The sequence below is a fragment of the Lissotriton vulgaris genome, chromosome 9, assembly GCF_964263255.1.
Source record: "Lissotriton vulgaris chromosome 9, aLisVul1.2, whole genome shotgun sequence".
Taxonomy (NCBI): Eukaryota; Metazoa; Chordata; class Amphibia; order Caudata; family Salamandridae; genus Lissotriton; species Lissotriton vulgaris.
In genome coordinates, this window is record NC_141697.1 from 597,839,231 (window position 1) to 597,857,782 (window position 18,552).

At 45.0% G+C, this 18,552-nt stretch overlaps 1 protein-coding gene across 1 annotated transcript in view; it reads right to left on the reverse strand.

Annotated features, from left to right (window-relative positions):
- Positions 1 to 14,051: 14,051 nt before the first annotated feature.
- The window catches only part of L3HYPDH (trans-L-3-hydroxyproline dehydratase), a 102,712-nt gene continuing 98,211 nt past the window's right edge, over positions 14,052 to 18,552 (reverse strand). Inside the window, exon 5 of the mRNA XM_086938206.1 lies at positions 14,052 to 14,638. Within this exon, the coding sequence (XP_086794332.1) occupies positions 14,513 to 14,638 (126 nt within the window). The 3' untranslated portion in view covers positions 14,052 to 14,512. The remainder of the gene's footprint in view (positions 14,639 to 18,552) is intronic.

The window sequence follows — 18,552 nt, forward strand, 5'->3', positions numbered from 1 at the left end:
CACAGCAGAGGGTTGCTAACCTACCCTTTTCCGGCGAGACCCTCTTTGGGAAACATGGGGACGACGAGATGGCCCGCATGAAGGCGGAGGCGGAAACCCTGATGGCTGTCGGGTTGGAAAAGCCTAAGGAACAGAAAAAGACCTTCCGCCCGTTCTAGAGGCGGTACAGGGCGCAAGGCAGAGGGCAAGGTCGACAGGCTGGACAGCAACATCAGCAGCAACAGTTCCAGTGGAAACCGTTCCAAAAGCGCCAGAGGGGCCGAGGTGGTCAACAGTCTTCCGCCGCGACCAAAGGCCCGGCTGGGTCTAGGCCCTGAGCTGTTACTTCCCTTTCAACCGTTACCCGCTCCGGTGGGGGGAAGAATTCAACATTACCTGGCAGAGTGGGGAAACATTACTCAGGACAAGTGGGTGCTGAATATTGTTTGCAATGGATACAGTCTTCGTTTCACCAGCCCGCCTCCAGCGATTCCACCGGTCGGCTTACAGTTCAACTGCGCGAGCTCTAGGCGGAGGCCGATACCCCGTTAAGAAAAAGGGCGATAGAAGACGTCTTTCTGTCTCAAAGGGGAAAGGGTTTTTATTCACGCTTCTTCCTAGTACAGAAGAAGGACAAGAACGAGTTCAGACCCATTCTGGATTTGCGACAAGCAAACAAGTGGATTCGCAGGGAAAAGTTTTGCATGCTGTCTTTGCACCAGATTTATCCTCAGCTGCAGAGGGGAGACTGGCTGTGTGCGATAGATCTGCAAGATATGTACTTCCATGTGCGCATTGCACAGAAACATCGGACGTTCCTGCGCTTCCTTGTCGGCGCCAATCACTATCAGTACACAGTACTACAGTTTGGACTGAAGTCTGCACCCAGGACTTTTTAGAAATGCATGGCTGTGGTAGCAGCACACCTGAGAAAGAAAAAGTTGTTTGTCTACCCGTACCTGCACGATTGGTTGATCAAGGCCACCACCTTCCAGGAAGCACAATTGCACTTCAACAAGACGGCCGTCCTGTTGAACCGTCTGGGGTCGCACATAAATCTGTCCAAGTCTGTTCCGATTCCTGTACAGTGCCTGTAGTACTTGGGAGCCTCCATCAATACGCTGTCGGCAAGCGTGTCTCCTTCGGAGGAGAGACGCTTATCCATCCTTCGGAAGGCTCAGGCTCTCATAGCTGCTCCATCTACAACAGTGAGAACGGTGTCTTCTCTACTGGGATCGATTGCCTCTTGTATCTTCCTCACTCCGCACGTGCGCCTACACATGAGGCCACTACAGGAATGTTTGGAGGACCAGTGGGACCAGAGGAAAGGGTGTTGGGACGACCGGATTCAGTTGTCTCTTCACGCCGAACAGTCCCTGAGATGGTGGTGCTCTGCAGAGAATCTCCTCAGATCGGTTCCTTTCCACAAGGGCATCCCGACTCAGACTATCGTCACGGATGCGTCTCTCCTGGGATGGGGAGCGCATTCAGACCATCTACAGATCCAGGGAACGTGGTCTCCGACAGAGTCCACGTATCACATCTATTTCCTGGAACTCAGAGCTGTTCACTTGGCACTGAAGGCCTTTCATCAGTCCTTCCGACCAACTTCTTGCTTGTGCAGACGGACAATACGACCACGATGTATTACCTCAACAAGCAGGGGAGCTCGAGATCGCGCACACTGTCACAGGAAGCGCAGGCGATCTGGCACTGGCTGCTAGCCAGAGGATTGACGATAACGGCAACTCATCTGCCAGGTGTGCAGAATGTTCAGGCGGACGCCCTCAGCAGGTTGCTTCACAAAAACCACGAGTGGGTCATAAACGACGAAGTGCTCGACGACATCTTCACCATGTGGGGCACTCCAGATGTGGATCTATTCGCCACTGCAGAAAACAGCAAATGCCGCGGCTTCGCCTCGAGGTATTACCAGCCAGGGACGCTGGGGAACGTGTTATGGATCAGTTGGTCGAACAGCTTTCTGTATGCTTTTTCACCCATTCCCGATTCCAGCGGTGCTCATCAAGCTGGCCCGATCCCGTGCCCGGAAGATCCTCATTGCGCCGGAATGGACCAGACAGTGGTGGTTCACGGACCTGCTTCACCGGCCGATCCTACCTAATCGGCGGCTGCCGTGTTGGCAGGACCTTCTCACGAAGTTCGGGGGGCAGATGGTGCACGCCAACCTCTCATCGTTGAGTTTGGCGGCATGGCTCCTTAGATAGTGCAATATGTCCACTTGAATCTTCCTGAGGATTGCATGGACATATTGAAGGAGGCTAAGAGGCCGTCTACTAGGACCTCTTATGCTTACAAGTGGAAGAGATTCTGCATCTGGTGCATGTCTAAGAACTATGATCCGACGACCTGCAAGGAGGATGTTATCCTTCCATACCTTCTGCATCTAGCTCAGTCTGGCCTTAATTTTCATTCCATTAAGGTTCATCTAGCTGCATTGACTGCTTTTAGAAAAGGCCTTCACAGACATCCTTCTTCCAGATTCCTGTGATTAAGGATTTTTTGAAAGGATTGAAGAAGGTGTTCCCACCTGTTCGGCTTCCTTCGCCTTCATGGGAACTGAATGTGGTGCTGTCCAGGCTGATGAAGGAACCCTTCAAGCCTATTCATAAGGCTTCGTTGCAGCACCTGTCTTGGAAGGCGGCGTTCCTGGTGGCCATTACATCGGCCCGCAGGGTGAGTGAAATTCAGGCATTGTGTTGCCAAGAACCTTATACTGTATTTCATGCTGCTAAGGTGGTTATGCATACTCACCCAAAGTTCCTTCCCAAGGTGATTTCTGATTTTCATGTTAATCAGACTATAACTTTACCAACATTTTGCCAGAATCCTTCCACTCCAGCGGAACGGTCTCTTCATTCCTTGGATGTTAGTAGGGTATTGAAATTCTATCTGGATAAGAACAAGGATATCCGTAGATCCGACCAGCTGTTTGTCAACTATGGGTCGGTTAGGACTGGTCTGGCTACTTCGAAACAGTCCATATCTAGGTGGATTGTGTCATGTATCCAGCTCTGTTATCAGAAAGCGAATAAGACCTTAGAGGGTAAGCCTAAGGCTCATTCTACCAGGGGCAAAGCAGCTACAACAGCTTTGCTTCGAAATGTTCCCATTGCAGAGATCTGCAGGGCGGCCACTTGGAAGTCGGTCCACACCTTTGCTAAGCACTACTGTCTGGACTCGGATGCCAGAGCAGATGCTCAGGTTGGGCAGGCTTCGCTGCGGAATTTGTTCGCACAATAGTGGTGTTGTATACATTTCTCCACCGCCAGGTTGTTTTTGCATGGGCTTGCCATTCTATTCACTAGAATATGACTATACACAGAGATCCCCTACTACAGAAGGAGTAGTTTCTTACCTGTAACTCCAGTTCTGTAGTAGGGGTATCTCTGTTATAGTCATAAGCGCCCACCCTCCTCCCTGGTGGAGAAAATGGTATTGTAGTGTATGCTACAGGCCTTGCTTTATGCACCTTCAAAAAGAACTGAAAGTAAAAGGAACGAGATGAGCATGCTGGGATACCGAGGGTCTCCAGAGAGTTCCTTAAAGGCACGGTATCCCTTTTCCAGACACATAATGGCAGCCTATGGAGGCTTGCCTGTCCTTGCCTTCCTCTCTATCATTCCAAGGATTTGGTGAGAGGAGGAAAGTTTCTCTGTGGGTGAAACTTGACAGATTGTGCTGAATGTGTTATTGGTGTTATATCCTTGGCATTTCTAGTTGAAGTACTGGACAGTGTAGCCTTGTAGGTATAGGCTGCATTATTGTCTTTAATTTTCTCTTCAGTGTCTATGCAGGACTGCAATGAAGACAGTTTAAGAGATTATTTTTGATTGCTCCGGGGTTCACACACATGGGCGGGACTATTCACTAGATTATGACTATAACAGAGAAACCCCGACTACAGAACTGGAGTTACAGGTAAGAAACTACTCCTTTATTTTGTCACATTAGTGTATGGCTCAATAAGTGCTGCAGTCCAAAGGTGCAAGTTAACTTTCATGACATGAGTATATTTCCACACCAGGTACAATGGCCTTATAGAAAAGGTAAATACGCTAATCTGGGAATAGCCAATGTTTTCATGTTTTAGGGATCAGAGCACATACACTGGATAGTGGATAGCAGTGCCCCAGTGTGCAGAGTTTAAAAACCAGCATTAAAATAGGTTCAGCAAAAGGCAAAAGATCAGGATGACCACACAGAAAATGCATGTGTCCTACAGTAGTCCTATCGACATCCTCCTTACTTCAGTATCTGGGTCTTTAACCTTCCAGCCACAAGAATACAGGCAATACACTTCCACGCCCTGGGGAACCTCCATCTTGTACTATGCTAAACATGTGGCATCCAGATTTGTATAACACAAAGAGTCCTTCTACCATGTATGTGCTACACAAACATGGCTTTTATATCTGCACACTCATCAGCACAGAATTCTAGGTTTAACAGTTGAACTTTACATGAGATGGGTCAGGACACTGTGCTCTCACTGACAGAAAAAAGTTTGGTCACATTGTAATTCAAAAACATGGTACAATGTTATTGCCGCTTTACATAAGGTATCCAAGGCATGGGCAGTAGTCCACTGCCTTATTTGAGAGTACACTTGGTGCACCCCTTCAGGTCACTGACAGGTCTTCGATCAAACATTGTCAAGAACAGATCTAGCCAGGCTTATGCACACATGTTAAGGCAGTGTGACTCCGGAGCCAAAATAGTAAGATACCTGCTTTACATGACGTCATGCCCATTTATCATGCAGGGAGCATTCCCATGTTGACAGTGTGGAATGGTTAAAATAAGTAACTCTGATCAACCAGAGCAGGATACATCTTCCTAGCCTTTTACACACTTAGTGTATGTGCAAGCAGTCAGCTACAGTTGTTTAATTGTACATTCCAATTGGGGAAATTGTAGACTAACTGAGAGTTGTGTCTCTGTAATATCCAGAAGGATTCCAATGCATTACAAAAAGGAACTTTGCTGGCTGGGCAGGCCTGCAACTAGAGCTGCTAAAAGCAGAATACTATATTTTACTCAGTCCTATGTTCCCCACTGGAGTTTACATCTGGCTGGCTGTGAACATGGTTTCAACAGACCTTTTTAGGTAGGCTTCAAGGCAATGCAAGTAGAAACTATACAAGACATGTGCATACACTAAACATGGAGGGGAGCCTATATCTTGTGCTACGTTCAGTGTCTTAGAGAAGGGCATCATCCACACAGTACGCTAATACGCCAGTCATTACATTCATAACGTTCTCGCAACTCACTACCCAGTTATTGGGGACTGAGTGGATGTCACCAGTGAGGACCAATAGTTCACCTCTCCATCATGGGAACAAGGAAATAGCTTCTACTATTATACTGTACTAATCACCCTCTAGGGTGGAAGTGTCTATTGCTGGGTAATATATACAAATGTAGTTTGTACATATTACATATTACATGGGACTCTGTAGAGTGGAAAGAATCAGTCATCAGTGGGCATGATCGTCATTGAGCAAACTGAGCGAAACACATGACAGGCCATGAAAAGTCTAACTTCTTGCTACACCTGGATGTTTGACCCTAAAACACCCCTCTCAAGACAACTTTACACTCCTCCAATTAAAACCCTAAGCTTTCTATAAGCCACCTTTTATGAGTTAACCTCTCGGACCGCAGAGATGACAGGAAGACGAGACCCCTAAATCATATGACCACAAAAGATTTCCCGCCTTGAAAAAGCCCTCTGCCTGTGAGCCATCGGGCGAAACACGTGTCAGCTTTTTTCTTCTAAAATATATTTCTGGATTAAGAATGAAACAGCGCACCATGGCCTGAAAAGAAGTTTGGATTTTGCAAATTATTTTCCGGACTATTATAATCATTAGGCACAGACTTCCTCCCAAGTTTATTACCTTTTATTCTGAGGCAGTGTTTATATGGCTTGCAAAAAAGTGACCTGGAACACTTCATCTCAGAGCACCCTTGGATATTGCTCAATAGGTTTCACAGGAATGTTCCCTTCTAGTCTAGATCTCATCAGTACAGCGTGTCATTGAAAAACGCCCTATTCATACATCTGGCCGATTAAATATGTAAACAAGTTTTGCCCTGACTATCCCAAAAATCATTGCAAGAGCTAGAGCTGTACTGCAGTGAGGAAAACAAATATATTTGATCTGGGCAGTTGAAGTGTTGCCATCAGATCATCTACATTTGTGCCCTAAATGACAGCAATAAAACGTGGTTACCAAAAATTGTACCAGTGGCCCCAGCAAAGGTGCCTTTTTCGTTTGAGACACCCATACTAGTCTTATAGAGCAGGAAGGTGCCAACGAAAATAACAATTCCTACAACTGATGAGAACAATGAGTACCTTAACTGACCATACACTTCTACCTCAGCGTTTCATGCTACTCCTTCTCCGGGTGGGTCCGAGGTAGCATAGTTGTCATTATTGCGTTTCCAAGGATGCATTGACCAGACTCTGCTGCTATTCCATACCCATTTACATTGTATGAAAGTATTTTGCTTTCAAGGTGCTGGCAGTATTTTAAGGAAGCCTATGCAGTCTCACCTGATATGCAGTCAATGCCACCAGAACAAACCCATTCATTTTAACCTCTCATACCCACCCATGCAACTCCCTTTACCTAATGTGGGATGCTTACTCCTACTTTCCGGATTGTACCACAAAAGCCACCAGAGTGACTCAAAATACAGTTAACTTAACACAAGGCCTCAGGGCATCTTTTTCTGGGTTAGGTGAAGACTTGGTCCCTGAAAGTCCAGTGTACTTTGTGACAATTTCATTCTTTATCTGGCATCAGAGGTGGGTGTGAACGTCTCTAACAAATCATCTGTGTTGCTTCACTCCAACCCTTCAGAAGGCCCAGCAAATGAACATTATTCATACATAATCAGCCTTTCAAATTGCCGATATTGATTATTTCACATTAATCTGCTTATTTCAGGAGCAACTGCTATGGCTCCAGGTTGGATGGGTCATCCCCTTGAGCTTTGATGTGTAGATTTCCCTCATATGTGTTATTCTGTGCTGTTATTACAACACTATATTCAGGATTTTGAATTAACTGCCATTTTGCCTGCACAATGTCTCTTGTTTGACAGACATACGCAGAAAGGGATATATGAATTTAAACAGCATGGAATGAGCAGACGAGCCTTGCTGAGGTGCTTCACTTCTAAACTAAGGCTTAACAGGGATTCGGAAATCAATAGGTATTTCTTCAACCTCTACTCATTTATGCAAAACAACAAGACAAAAGTTACTCATCAGTGGAGTTAATAAGGCTACATCTTCTCTGTCCCAGGTGCCTTCCAATAGACTGATCTTTCTCTTAACATCAGTGCTACAGGACAGTGGCCTTTGACATCCATGTACAGTCTTAAAAGTTCAAACAATATTCTATGGGTCACACAGCTAATTATCCAAAATCCAGTAATTTGCCCTTGGGCGCAGGCTGATCTGAGACTTTAGTGACTTAAGTCAGTTGAGGAGAAAACCGACATAAACATATAACATACATGTTGGAGAAAGCTTTGATATATAGCTGCTGATGAATAATGTCGAATGAAGCACACAGAGATTCTGAAAGGAATATGCTACTTACCAGTATGCATCTGTTCTTGGCATGTAGGGCTGCTGACATTCATATCTTGTGCATAGATCGCCACCTAGTGTTGGGTCCGGATGATTGCACCTTGTTGTCCTGGAAGAGTCTTCGAAGTATCACAAGATAGGTGACTCCTCCCCTGGATTACAGTGCGCATGGGCATCCTCTCCATCCTCAGATTGTTTTTCGCCATTGTGGCAGAGATGGAGTATAGTAAAGTAAGAGATGGCCATGCAAAAGAGAATCCTGCAGCTGAAACAGGCACCGGGGAGGAGGGTGGTCGATATGAATGTCAGCAGCCCTACATGCCAAGAACAGCGGCATACTGGTAAGTAGCATATTCCGTTCGAGGCATGTGGGCTGCTGAATTAATATCTTGTGCATAGACTGTATAGCAGTATCTCCTCTAGCGGTGGTCACCTGTACCAGCTGCAGCAGTCTGAAAAAGAGTTTTAAGGACAGCCTGGCCTACAGCAGCTTGCTGCTTTGATTGCATGTCTACACAATAGTGTTTAGTGAAAGTGTGTATGGTAGACCATGTAGCTGCCCTACATATGTCTTCAAGGGGAATATTCCCTAGGAAAACCATGGATGCCCCCATTTTATGCGTAGAGTGTGCTCTTGGGGGAACTGTTAGAGCGCATTTAGCTTTTTGATAGCATATTTGAATGCATTTAACTATCCATCTGGCTATTCCTGATTTTGAGATGGGATTACCTTTATGTTGTGGTGAAAAAGCAACAAACAGTTGCTTTGTTTTCCTAAATGATTTAGTCCTGTCAACATAATATAGCAGAGCTCTCCTTACATCTAGTGTGTGTAGGGCTCTTTCAGCTACCGACTGTGGGTTTTGGAAGAAAACTGGCAGTTCTATTGATTGATTGATATGGAAAGTGGATATGACTGTTGGCATAAACTTAGGGTTGGTCCTAAGTACTATTCTATTTGCATGTATTTGCATGGAGGGGTCTTGAATTGTTAGTGCCTGAAGCTCACTCACTCACCTGAGGGAGTTAATGGCAATCAAGAATGCCACCTTTCATGTTAGAAATTGCAATTCACATGAGTGGAGTGGTTCAAAAGGAGGTCCCATAAGTCTGGTAAGTACCACATTTAAGTTCCAGACTGGTGAAGGTGGGTGCTTTGGAGGGATTATCCTATTAAGACCCTCCATAAAAGCCTTGATTGGTGGTACCTTAAACAGGGAAAGGTGTTGCCTGTTCTGGAGATATGCTGCTATAGCAGCAAGATGTAGCCTTATAGAAGAGTATGCTAGATTGCATCTTTGAAGATGCAAGAGGTAACAGATAATGTTTTGGATCGAAGCATCTAATGGATGGATTTGGTTATTGTTGCAATAAATTACAAATCTTTTCCATTTAGCTGCATAGCATGCTCTAGTAGTTGGCCGTCTTGCCTCCTTGATAATGTTCATGCAATCAGGAGGTAAGTTAAGGTATCCGAACTCTAAGACCTCAGGAGCCAGATCGCTAGGTTCATCTAATTGGGATCTGGGGGCCTGATTTCTCCATGGTTCTGAGTTAAAAGATGGGGTGAGAGGCGCAGCCTTTGATGGGGAACTACTGAAAGTTCCAGGAACATTGTGTACCATGGCTGTCTTGCCCATGTGGGAGCAACCAGGATCATTGTGAGTGACTGCTGACGTAGTTTGCGTGCCACCAGCGGAATCAGTGGAGCTGGTGGAAAAGCGTACGCAAATCTGCCTGACCAGTTCATCCATATCAGATTGCCCTGTGACAACGGATGTGGGACCCTGGCAGCAAAGTACTGGCATTTTGAGTTTTCGTTTGTGGCAAACAGATCTATATCTGGATGCCCCCATTTTTGGAAGAATGGTTGGAGACTTGAGGGTGAATCTCCCATTCGTGTAGCTGTGTCTGCTTAGCAGATCCGCTACTTGATTGTCTTTCCCTGGCAGGTGTTCTGCTAGGAGAAAAATGTTTCTTGGAATTGGCCACCTCCATAAACTCTGTGCTAAGTGGGACAGCTGTGGAGAGTGTGTCCCTCCTTGTTTCTGGATGTAGTACATGGCTGTCATGTTGTCCGTCCGGATCAACACAGCCTTGTTGTACAAGTATTTCTGGAATGCTTTTAGTGCCAGAAATATTGCTAGCAACTCTAGTTGGTTGATATGCAGTTTCTTTTGTTTGATTGTCCAGAGCCCTTGGACTGTGTATTGAAGTAAGTGGGCTCCCCAACCTGTCAGTGATGCATCCGCTGTTAGTACTACTTGTGGAACCGGCTCTTGGAACAGTCGCCCCTTGGAAAGGTTTTGTGGGTTCCACCACTGCAGAGAGTTGTAAGCCCGACTGTCTACCAACACTAGGGCCTTTAGTTGTCCCTGAGCTTGGTTCCACTGCCGTGATAGGCATTCTTGCAGTGGACGCATTTGAAGTCGGGCATGAGGGACAATGAATATGCAGGAGGCCATCATGCCTCTGAACTGCATGAACACTCGAGCTGGCAAAGAGTGTTGTGGCTGAAATCTTTGAATGAGAGTCTGCATGTTGGCTATCCTGGCTAGATTTGGATATGCCTTTGCTACTGAGGTATCTATTGTAGCCCCCAGATATTGCCGTATGTGGGAGGGCTGTAGATGTGATTTTGGGTAGTTAATGGAAAAACCCAGGCTGTGTAGCAGCAGGAGTGTCTGAGACGTATGGCTTGCACACTGCGCGTACGAGTTTGCTTTTATGAGCCAATCGTCCAGGTATGGAAACACGTGGATGTGTTGCCTTCTGAGGTGTGCAGCTACTACAGCTAAACATTTTGTGAACACATTTGGGTCTGTGGTTACCCCGAAGGGGAGAACCTTGAACCGATAATGTTGATCTTCTATTGTGAACTTGAGGTATTTCCTGTGAGCTGGATGTATAGGTATGTGAAAATATGCGTCCTTGAGGTCTAATGTTGCTAGGAAGTCGCCTTGCTGGAATAGCAGGAGTACTTGTTGTAGCGTGATCATATGGAAGTGCTCCGAGAGTATGTATTGGTTCAGCGGTCTGAGGTCCAATATTGGTCTCAGGGATCCGTCCTTTTTGGGAATAAGAAGTATTGTGAGTATACTCCTGTCCCTTGGTGTTGAAAAGGGACTGGCTCTATGGCCCCCTTTTCTAGCATGGATTTCCCCTCTTGTTGTAACAGGGTGATGTGTTCTTTGGACATAGGACAGTGTTTGGGTGGTATGTTGGGTGGAGTAGAAGTGAGTTCCAGGCAATAACCATACTGCATAATTTGTCTCACCCACCTGTCTGTGGTAATTGCATTCCAGACTGGTAGGAATTGTTTGACTCTGCCTCTGACTGGTGTTAGATGGTCTGGAGGGAGTGTGATGAAGTCACTGTTTGGCGGCAGTGGAGGCTCTGGTGTTATTGCCGCCACGTCCTCCGCCCTTGTTATTATTGCCCCTAAAACCTCCCCTGTTGGAGCCTTTATTAAAGGAACTTTGGGTGTTGCTTTTATATGTAGAGGAAGTCTGTGAAGTGTTGCCTCGTGCGGTGCCTCTGTTGGAGGAGCGACAAAAAGGAACCTCTATGTTGTTGAAACTGCAGTGCACCCATAGATTTAGCAGTTTCGGTATCTTTTTTCATTTTGTCTAAAATGGTGTCTACTGCAGGGCCAAACAGGAAGATTGGTTGAGGATGGTGGATTGCACCTCATTCTTAAAACCAGAGATGTGTAGCCACGCGTGTCTGCGTAGTAATACGCTAGTATTAATGGACCTGGCTGCTGTGTCGGCTGCGTCAAGCGCACATTTAATTGAAGCATTAGTAATAAATTTGCCTTCCTGTATGAGGTAATTGGCCTGATCTTTGAAAGGTTCTGGCAGGTGTTGCAGTAAACCTTCAAGCTGGTCGTAGTGTGCTCTATCGTAGCGAGCTAGTAGAGCCTGTGTGTTTGCAATCCTCCATGAATTAGCAGCCTGTGAGGCCACTCTTTTGCCTGAGGCTTCCAATATTTTAGACTCCTTGTCAGGAGGTGGAGCATCTCCTGTTGTTTGCGAGTTAGCTCTTTGCGAGCGTTTGCCATTACCAGTGAGTCTAAAGGCAACTGCCATTTAATGTAAGCAGGGTCTGTAGGGGCCGCCTTATATTTCTTCTCAATCCTGGGATTAAGTACACTTGCTCTGGCTGGATCTTTGAATATATCTGGCGCGTGGTTTAGTACCCCTTTCAGCATAGGAAGTGTCCTGACATTTTTCTCAGAGGTAGGAAAAGTGTCAAATAGAACATCTTCTTCTATTTGGTCAGTGTGCATGTCGACCTTGTGGTATTTTGCTGCCCTATCTAGCAGTTGGTTAAACACAATGGTGTCGTCCGTAGGCGAAAGCTTTGTAGGGTATGGGAAGGTGTCAGGGATCGGTTGTGTGTCATATGGATCATTCTGATCCTCCCATGTGTCATCCTGTGAATGTGGATCCTCTGGTTCGTTAAAATCATCCTGAGGATCTTCCCCCATGTTATCCTCATCATTATAGTCTGAATGTGTAGGAGAGTAGGGCACAAAAGGTATATAAGTATAGAAAGGAGGAGGAGTAAAAGGCCTACAGGGAGACTTCCCGAAGTCCTTTTTCTTCAGAGGAACGGAGGAAGGAGTGTCCGTGTCCAATGGTCTCTTTTTCCGGTAATAAACTGTAACTTTGCCAGTATCAGGGTTTATATACAGTTTAGATTGTTCCTCTGATTCCGGATCGGGATGGAAGAGTTCTTCCTCCACTGTCCGTGGCTTTGGCGCCGATGTTTTTGGCTTACTGACTTATTTGTGACTTTATGGCTTGAGGGCCTTTGGTTGTGGAGTCTTTTTTGGCTCGACTGTTGCTTTGGGGTCGGTAACCTTTTTTGGTTCGACGTCCTTTGTTAGTTTAGCAGTCTTTTTCGGTTCGGCAACTTTGTTTGGGTCGACGACCTGTTTCGGATCGACCGGAGCTTTTGGTTCGATACGTTTTTTATGCTCGACAGCTTTTTTAGGCTCAATGTTTTTGGTCGAATCGATTACTTTTTTCGGTTCGACCGGCTTTGTGTTGTGATCCTGCTTTTGTTGATCCACACTCTTTTTAGGATCGACTGCCTTTTTTGGGTCTGGTATTCTTTGTGGATCTACGACCCGCTTTGGTTCGAGGCTCTTCTTCGTCTCAATAGCTTTTGACTCGATAACCTTTTTGGGTTGGGCGACCTTCTTTGGTTCGACCACCTTCTTCGGCTCGACAACCTTTGGCTCGACGACCTTCTTCGGTTTGACGACCTTTGGCTCTACGGCCTTCTTCGTTTCGACGACCTTTGGTTCGACAACCCTCTTGGGTTCGACAACCTTCTTGGGGATAATGTTACTTGGCCCTGGGCTATCGGAAGGCTTTGTTTTGGGCTTTGGAGCAGAGCCGGAAGGCGGGGCTTCTGAAGGAGCTTGTTGATCTCGGCTAAGGCCTTTAGGTGATGCTTTGACCGAAGCCTTCGGTTTCGGGATAAGCGGTGTTGGGGGCTGTGTACTCACTGTTTGCCCCGGCGGGATCTGGTCATCGGAGTCCGACTGGTCCTCAACGGTGACGCTTTCTAGATACGAATCCGCCGCTTCTGGGAGGTCGTGTTCATCATCAAAGATGTTCTCCGGTTCCGGTGCCGGCCGCTGCATCTCTTGCCTAGCGGCCCGTTGAATCCGGATGGTCTTCTTCAAACGGAATTGGTCACAGGCTGGGCAGTTTTCTTTGTTGTGCTCCGGTGATAAGCACTTGTTGCATACTGTATGTTTGTCAGTATGCGGGAATTTAGAGTGGCATTGTGGGCACCTTTTGAAAGGGCTCCTTTCCATCGACTGCAGGCCTACGTGGCGTCGAAAGGTCCATTGGCCCGCGTCGACGACCGGATCAAGATGGAAAGTTTCCCGAGTCAAGAAGTACCGAACGAGAACAATACTGTCGAAGTCGAAGGCCTTTTGGCCTTTTAAAGTAGTTTAGTTTTGGTTCCGAAGTTGGAGTAGAGGAATAACATCCGAACCCAATGGCGGAAAAAAACAATCTGAGGATGGAGATGATGCCCATGCACACTGTAGTCCAGGGGAGGAGTCACCTATCTCATGATACTTCGAAGACTCTTCCAGGACAACAAGGTGCAATCATCCGGACCCAACACTAGGCGGCGATTTATGCACAAGATATGAATTCAGCAGCCCACATGCCTCGAACAAAATTTTCTAGGCTAAAAACAAGCGATGGACCAGAGGGCAAATATTTAGGATCTTATTCTGCAATAGCCTGATGCTCTTAGTGACAATATCAAATCCATCTTTGGTAGGGCTAAAGCTTATGTGACCCAATTTCTGCATTTTTCTTTTATAAAAGAAAATTAAAAAGTTTTGTAACCAGTACATTCCCTGGATCTTATAATAATTCTAATCGTATATGCATTCTTATCTTCCAAAATTTGTTTATTTAGATCTTTAGGTGTTTTGTAAATCCGAACACCTTTCTTTCTTATTGCAAGATACAGTTCTCTTTGAAATAAGTGTGTCTGGGATTTTAATGAGGGAAATTAATAAAAAATCCCAGGATGGAACAACAGATTGAAGCTGAAGAAGGAGAACAAGGAAACGCATGAAAAGATGAAACTGAGATATAACTGAAGAACTCAAAAAATCAAAGCAAAGATGATGACCACCCCTTGTTGTTAAATATGACAGCCAGCAGGCAGCGGGTCAACCAGAATTTTACATCAGTATATTAGGCACCCTGAGATCAGCACATCCAAATGGACAGCACAAGAAAATATATTTTTAAAAGGATCAGACTGTTATTAAATGTGCTTTCGCGATTGTACACTGGGGAACCCACTATGGTCCTTCAAGCTAGCCTTCAAACAATAGCAGCAGAAGTGTTATTTCAGCAGAAATCCATTCTTCAGTGTATCTTCATGTTCGTGAACAAAAGTTGCAGTCCCAGTATAATAGGCATGTCCTGATACCTCAACTATGACAGCACTGAAATCTCCACATTTGGTTTCCTACAAAGAAAAAATGTCAGGATTAATCATCTAAGCATTGCATTTTGAAGCCTTTATTCTAAGCCAACCACATTGACAAGATGTCCCTCCTACTACAACATAGAGAAGCAACATACAGCACAGAGAAGCACTATGCTCTGCTTTGGATGCCCATGGTGTTGTACGTTTTGTAATACAATCATTTTTGAAAATCTGTGATACTGAAAACAAAATGAGTTGACCTTCCACTGGTCACTTTCTAGGCACTACTTTTTGGTTTCGGTTAAGCACTCTTTGACGATGCATGTGTTTTCCAGCTGTCTCCCTTAAGTACTTCTTTTCTCCCCTCCACCACGCTACATGTTGGTCTCTCTCACCGTGGTGCTTTCCCCCATCCACTCCATGATGCAGTCACTTTGTACGCTTCCCCCAACATTGCTCTCTCTCCCATGCTTTTCCAGGCTCCACATTGCTCACCTGTGCCTTCCATGATGATTCCCCCACACACTCTCTCCATGCTGCTTCCAATCCCATGTTGCTTCTCTATTCCTCTCCAGTGTTGCTCCCTCCCAACCACTTTTAAAAAAATGCTTTCACACACAAATTAAATTTAAAAAAAAGAGAGAAGGAACGGGTGTATTTTTCAGTTGTGGTTTATAATCCAATAAATACACTAACAAGTGTACAAACAATATTTACATAAACATGAGTGACAAAGACTAACAATCTTACAACCAAATGTCTAACTGTCACTCATATCATTCACCCATTTCTAGTACCTATTTACGCAGAAATTCTCCTATACATTAGGTAGACATCTTATATACAATGAAAATGGGTTTCTTTTGTTGAAATTTCGGTCTTATTACATTGTCCATCTACATTACCATCTTCAGGACAAAAGGATTTCTTATGTAGAAAAAGGACCCTTTGAAGAAATAGAATTTAATCAGAACTTTAAGGCAATTGGTCCACAAAGACTGTCAAGACATAAGAGATTTGTGGCACAAAGTTGCTGTGGTTATTGGCATGATTTAGAACAAAACGCGAAAAACCAGAAGTCCTTAAAATATTGCTGTCGACAATTGACGTACAAATCGTGGCGTTGGTAGTGGCAGACAGCGCCTTCTTAATTTGGCATCCACGCAGGGTGAATTACACAACCACTGTTTGGGCATTCATAAGTGATATTGTAAAAGTAAATAATTCTTGAATATTTTAAAGAAATCCCTTGTAGGCATCCTCATTATATAATATGCTTTGTGACCCAAGCCCACAAGGGTTTATTGGGTTGCCCAACCAAGATAAATAAGGAGCAAATTGTGACTTAAAATCCAACTTTACCATTAAAGAGGATTTTAAATTACAATTCTTTTGAGACCAAACATGAATTTTCTACCTAAATGTAATAAGGTAACCCAATGTTATCCTATAGGAGAGGTAGGCCTCACAGTGAAAAAAGAATTTGGGAGTTTTTCACTTAAAAGTACATCTTTTTCACATCTAGTGGTCCCCCTAGTAGTGCGCTGTCGCACATTTTCTAATTCGCTTGGAAAACATCCATGAGCTCCCCTTCATAGTGGAAGGGTTGTAGCCCTTGGCGCCACTAGAGTGACGCTAGGAGGAGACCCAGATGATGAAGCATGTCACCTTGGTGAGTGATGGGAATCCGTCCTATTAATAGGTATGCCTTTTTCACACTGTTGTGTTCTACTTAGCCAGCTGTAGTTGCAGACCCGTGGATATCCTTGGTATTTGTATCTATTTGATTTGGGGACTATATCCACGTTTAGTCTTAAAATAGTTCCCTAGGACTCCCTTCTTTTCCCTGTTTGTATTACTGAAATTTGGTATAAGACAATTTTACCATGTTTTAAGGAGCGAGAACAAGTGCTTTAGCACAAGCTAGCAGTAGTAAATTGCACGAAGTCCTAATGGTAGGGGTGGCTCCTTCATGTGGGAGGAGGAGAGTGAGAAAGCAGAAGGGTTTGGTTGGGGGCGGCGGGTGGGTGGGTGGGTGGTCCTGCTTTAGGTTGGGGGAGAGTGGCTTGCCCACTGTTGTGGGCACTGACGGTTTGGTCGTCCCCAGGGCCGACCAAACCAGTCATACACACTCACTGTTTTCTCCATGCAGGCTGCATGCAGCCTACAAGGAGAAAAAGGTCTTCCATTGCCGCCTGTGTGGTCGGCGTCACAGCCAATCACAACGCTGCCATTGTGGGATGGGGGCGGGAGGGAGACTGCCTGCTTCCTGGAACTCAGAGGTAAGGTAAATTAAAACATTTTTGGTAATTAACCCCCCCCCCCCCCCCCCGCAGCGCACCCCCATGCCCCACCCACCCGCAATTCATGCCGGTGGCGACTACCTAATGACAACAAAAAGCAAATTAAAAAAACAGGAGGGGTGAAGGCAAAACACTTAGGGGTGACCCTGAAAAGAGGCTTAAGTCCAACACTTCCACAAAATGTTTGTTCTCAGATCTATATTCCCATATGTTGAAATCACCAACTAGGATGATATGTTGCATGAAAGACTCAGTAAGAATTAATACAGAGGTGGTGTTCTCCAGGAAAGAGTTGTGCCTAGGCCTGCAGAATGTTACACACACGATGAACGCTGAGTTGAGCTTGAGAGTAGAGAGTCTAAAGGCAGGATAAGGCAGTCTCACAATGACATATTATGTCCTACGCCTGGCAGCTGGGGAGGCACAGACCAGACCTATTAGAAGTGCTGTGGAGGAATGGAGTGAACTGGCGAGTTAGCAGCAGATTGCTTTCCGCTTTAGAATGTCGAGGCTTGAATTGCACAGTCTGTTATTGGATCGCACAATGAATTGGGCTTGCACTGATTGGATTGATTTAGGGATTGGTTTCCCCACTCCTTGGGGTTTTGGAGCTGACAGCATGCAGGCACCTTTGAAAGATTAGTCCTTTTACATGGACTTGAAAGTTCCCACTGATTTGATGGATTCAGGGATTGGTTTTCCTGCATGTTGGAATTGGTAACTGACAATGCGCAGGCACCTTCAAACGATCAGTCCTTCCACAGGGACGTGAAGTACTCCGTCTTTCGGCTGCCCTGATGAGGCCAAAATTGACAGGCCGAAACAGGTCAACACCTTCTTTGGAGAAGTCTCTACAAACTAAAACCCACCTTGTTAATGACAATTGGTATACACACTCAAAAGAATAAAGAGGACAGTGTGTTTTCTCATGTGTGCATACTTCAAAGACTATCTCCAATTGGGATTGTGCATAAAATGAACAGAACAGCCATCGTCATTATATTTAAATAAAGACCGAGAGTTGGGAAGCACTTTTTAAATGGCCCGTTAGGGGTCAATTCTTTGTAGTACATGTTTTATATACGAGTTAAATATTTATGTTAATTGTTTTCTTGTTATATTGTTTGTAAGTGGAATAATGTCGATTGTTATGCCCATATTTTCTATTTTGTAATGTGTGACACCACACAGAATTTAGGCATTTGTATATGTGAGTGAGGACGAATATAACTTCAATGGTTGTATACAAATTAAATTTGCAAGAATCATGTACTAAATACGAGTGATTAATTAAGGTAATCACATTTGCACGTGATTCGCATATATTTATTCTAGCATTACAATTTTTCTTGTCTGTACTCTGGTTGTAGCCCATGTGATGCGGTGTGACTAGGGCTGACCCCTATACAATTTTGCTGTGGAGGAAGAGGGTGGACACAACTCTTCTTCAGGGGTTGATTTTAAATTCTCAGTGTTCTGACTTTGTTAAACATCGACTTCAGATGCACTTTAGCCCAAGGTGGAAAATTGAGAGATCAAGGTTAATATTTGGCCCAAACATTGAGATTCTTGATGCTTGTGAGTGGAAGATTGATATTCAGGATGCATTGATTGATCTGCTTTAGCAGGGGAATCAGCCACACACTTGTG